The sequence below is a fragment of the Primulina huaijiensis genome, chromosome 6 (genome assembly GCF_012295235.1).
Source record: "Primulina huaijiensis isolate GDHJ02 chromosome 6, ASM1229523v2, whole genome shotgun sequence".
NCBI classification, from domain to species: Eukaryota; Viridiplantae; Streptophyta; class Magnoliopsida; order Lamiales; family Gesneriaceae; genus Primulina; species Primulina huaijiensis.
Genome location: NC_133311.1, coordinates 8,976,209 through 8,979,360, shown reverse-complemented (window position 1 = coordinate 8,979,360; position 3,152 = coordinate 8,976,209). Strand labels below are relative to the sequence as shown.

Genomic DNA, 3,152 nt, shown 5'->3' with positions numbered 1-3,152 from the left:
TGACTTTGATAAAAGTTGATTTTTATTTTTATATAATAGAAAAAATTACAAATTGATATTTGCGTTTATAAATCACCGATATCATATGCTCACTTAAATTTAGGCCAGATTACATACATTCGGCCTCATGTTTACTGGTTAGAAATGTTGGCCCACTTTCGGAATGCGGCCCATATAGAGGCCCATGAGTGCCTCACCTTTATAAACCCTAGCATAATCTCACTTCTATATCTATTCCCTACACGCATTCACCCACGCTGCTGCACAAAAATGGGACGGGTGATTCGTTCACAGCGTAAGGGAGCAGGATCCGTGTTCAAGTCCCACACCCACCACCGGAAGGGACCGGCCAGGTTCCGATCCCTTGATTTCGGCGAGCGAAATGGGTACTTGAAGGGGGTCATCACCGATATCATCCACGACCCCGGTCGTGGGGCTCCCCTCGCGCGCGTCACCTTCCGCCACCCTTTCCGCTACAAGCACCAGAAGGAGCTTTTCGTAGCCGCCGAGGGCATGTACACCGGACAGTTCGTGTATTGTGGGAAGAAAGCCAACCTCATCGTAGGTAATGTTCTCCCGATAAGATCCATCCCCGAGGGTGCCGTCGTCTGCAACGTCGAACACCACGTTGGTGACCGTGGCGTCTTCGCCAGAGCTTCTGGGGATTATGCTGTCGTCATTTCTCACAACCCAGATAATGGTACCTCTAGGTATAATTTAACTAAATCTCTGTTATTCTATTTTTATTCCTTATTTATGTTAAGTTTAATTGATTCATATGATTGGTAATTTTGGTTGGATGTATTTATTTTAATTCACGGGTTTTGATTAATTTTATTTCATGTTGTATAGTTTGAACAGAATGATGTTTTCTCCTTTTCCCCGATTCTTTTCCCCGATTCTTTTCTAACTAAGATTTTCAACTGTTTGTTAATTTGATTATGAGGGTAACCGTATGCTATTGTGTTGTGAAATGTGCGGACTTTATGCTATTAGATTGCGTTTAGTTTATTTTATATGATAATATCACTGTCTTTTCTGGCATTAATGTTATTAAAGATGAGGATATATGTATGAAATATATGCGGACGCCTTGTTTAAAGAGGCTTATTGAGATAAAGCAGTAGTTGAGAGCTAATGTATTTACGATAGTTACCAAAGGCGAGCCCCTCGCGTCACCAGGCGAGGACCCTGCGCCTGTGGTCATCCAACGCATAGCGAGTCACTAAGACTATCCCAGGTGCTCGTCTGGACTAGTAAAGCGCGCCTTGGTGAATTTTTTCAATGACTTGTTTAAAACAAAAAGCCAAAACCCAAATCCAAACCGTAGCAACCAACTTTGAAATATAAAGAGATCAGAAAAAGATCGATTTCATATTTTTGATGAAGAGGAAGAAAAAATTAATATTGATCAAGAAAAATTATGAAGATCAAGAAGAATACAAGTTCGAAAGTTCTGGATACTCTGATGATACAATGAACTTATTAATTGTTTTTTGTTTTGAGTGACATCGTCACTTAATTATTTTATATTTTAATATTAATATATTTATTCTAACAAAAATATATTTTTTTTAAAAATTAAAAATGTGTGTCTTGCTTCGACAATGGGCGCACCTCGCCTTTTGCCCAGTCTCCATGGCTCTTGTGCGTCTCGGTGTGCCTTGTGCCCTTGACAACTCTGGTATTACCCATAAATATCAAGTCTTGGTGCAACTCAAATGCTCAAGGTCACTTATTCAATCAATCATAATGTTGACTAAATATTATGTTTGTTTTGTCTGTATAAGGATGTTTGAAGTTTTCATGTGTCTGACTTATTCACTTGCTTATGGTTGCATTGTTTTGACAATTGGAAGAAGGTTTGATAGATGATGATCTCGTTTCATTATTTTTATATCACCATTCAAGGTAATACTTTTTTAAGCTTATTCCCATGATATAATCAAAGTGGAGGGGCAAAACATGTTGGCCATCCATTATTTTCTGTATTTATATGTCATTTTCCTTGCACAGGATTAAGCTTCCATCAGGAGCCAAGAAAATCGTGCCTAGTGGTTGTCGTGCTATGATTGGCCAGGTTGCGGGAGGAGGTCGTACTGAGAAACCACTCTTGAAGGCTGGAAATGCATATCACAAATTTCGAGTGAAGAGAAACTCTTGGCCCAAGGTCCGTGGTGTTGCTATGAATCCTGTGGAGCATCCTCATGGTGGTGGTAACCACCAACATATAGGTCATGCCAGTACTGTACGTCGTGATGCTCCTCCTGGGCAGAAGGTTGGTCTAATTGCTGCAAGGAGAACTGGTCGTCTGCGTGGTCAAGCTGCTGCTACAGCCGCCAAAGCAGATAAGACTTAGTTTACTCATTTAGTTGAAAATGAACTTAATTTCCTTTACTATCTTCTGTTTTGTTTTTTATGAGTTAGATTTTGCCATTCAATGGCATTTGAATTATCATGCTGGAGGATGTGCGACATGTTTGATTTTGAATTATTTTATTTCTGTCAATTGTACTTTCGTGAATTATTTTCCAATTTGGGGTACAATGATCGTTTTTGCCATTAAAAAGTAGTACTATGTTATTATCAACAATATATCGTTGCTCTGAAAGTTTCCGTTTCAGAATAAGTCTATGCAATAAGTTGCTGTTGCTTTGTGTTCTCAGAATTCGTGCAAAATTTTCCTGCTATGGTTGAAAATTATTTTAAAATGGAGAAATAAAAGAATAAAGGAGCACTTCGTGGTTGAATTTAACCGAATAAAGAGATTTGACATTCAATTAAGACGTCACTTATAATCGAACTTATGACTGCTCTGAAGCCAACTGTTTGGCTCTTTGGGACGTTTGTTTCAGTGGTTTTCTTGCTGGTGTCTTTAAATACATTGTACAATTTCATAGAAAACTGGTAGATATATATTACGACAAAACCAATAAACCAAATCTCTGCCTAACCATAGGAATGTGAGTCATATGGTGCTTCTGCCGAAAACCTGCCTTTCTCATGTATGCTCCGATACAACATATCTGGAAATTTTAAAAATTAAAATAAAAATAAAATTATACTATAATCAAATTAAAAATTAACCCAATATTATATTAACAATAATGGTTCAAAATATTTTATTATTGACAAAGATTTTTTTTATTATT

The 3,152-nt window shown here is 37.8% G+C and overlaps 1 protein-coding gene across 1 annotated transcript; it reads left to right on the top strand.

The window, feature by feature from the left end:
• The first annotated feature begins 227 nt into the window (after window positions 1–227).
• On the top strand, window positions 228–2,595 carry LOC140979380 (large ribosomal subunit protein uL2-like). The gene is made up of 2 exons (XM_073444747.1): window positions 228–710; window positions 2,017–2,595. The coding sequence occupies exons 1-2, from the start codon at window positions 271–273 to the stop codon at window positions 2,357–2,359; spliced, it is 783 nt and encodes a 260-aa protein (XP_073300848.1). The 5' UTR covers window positions 228–270; the 3' UTR covers window positions 2,360–2,595.
• The last annotated feature ends 557 nt before the right edge of the window (window positions 2,596–3,152 follow it).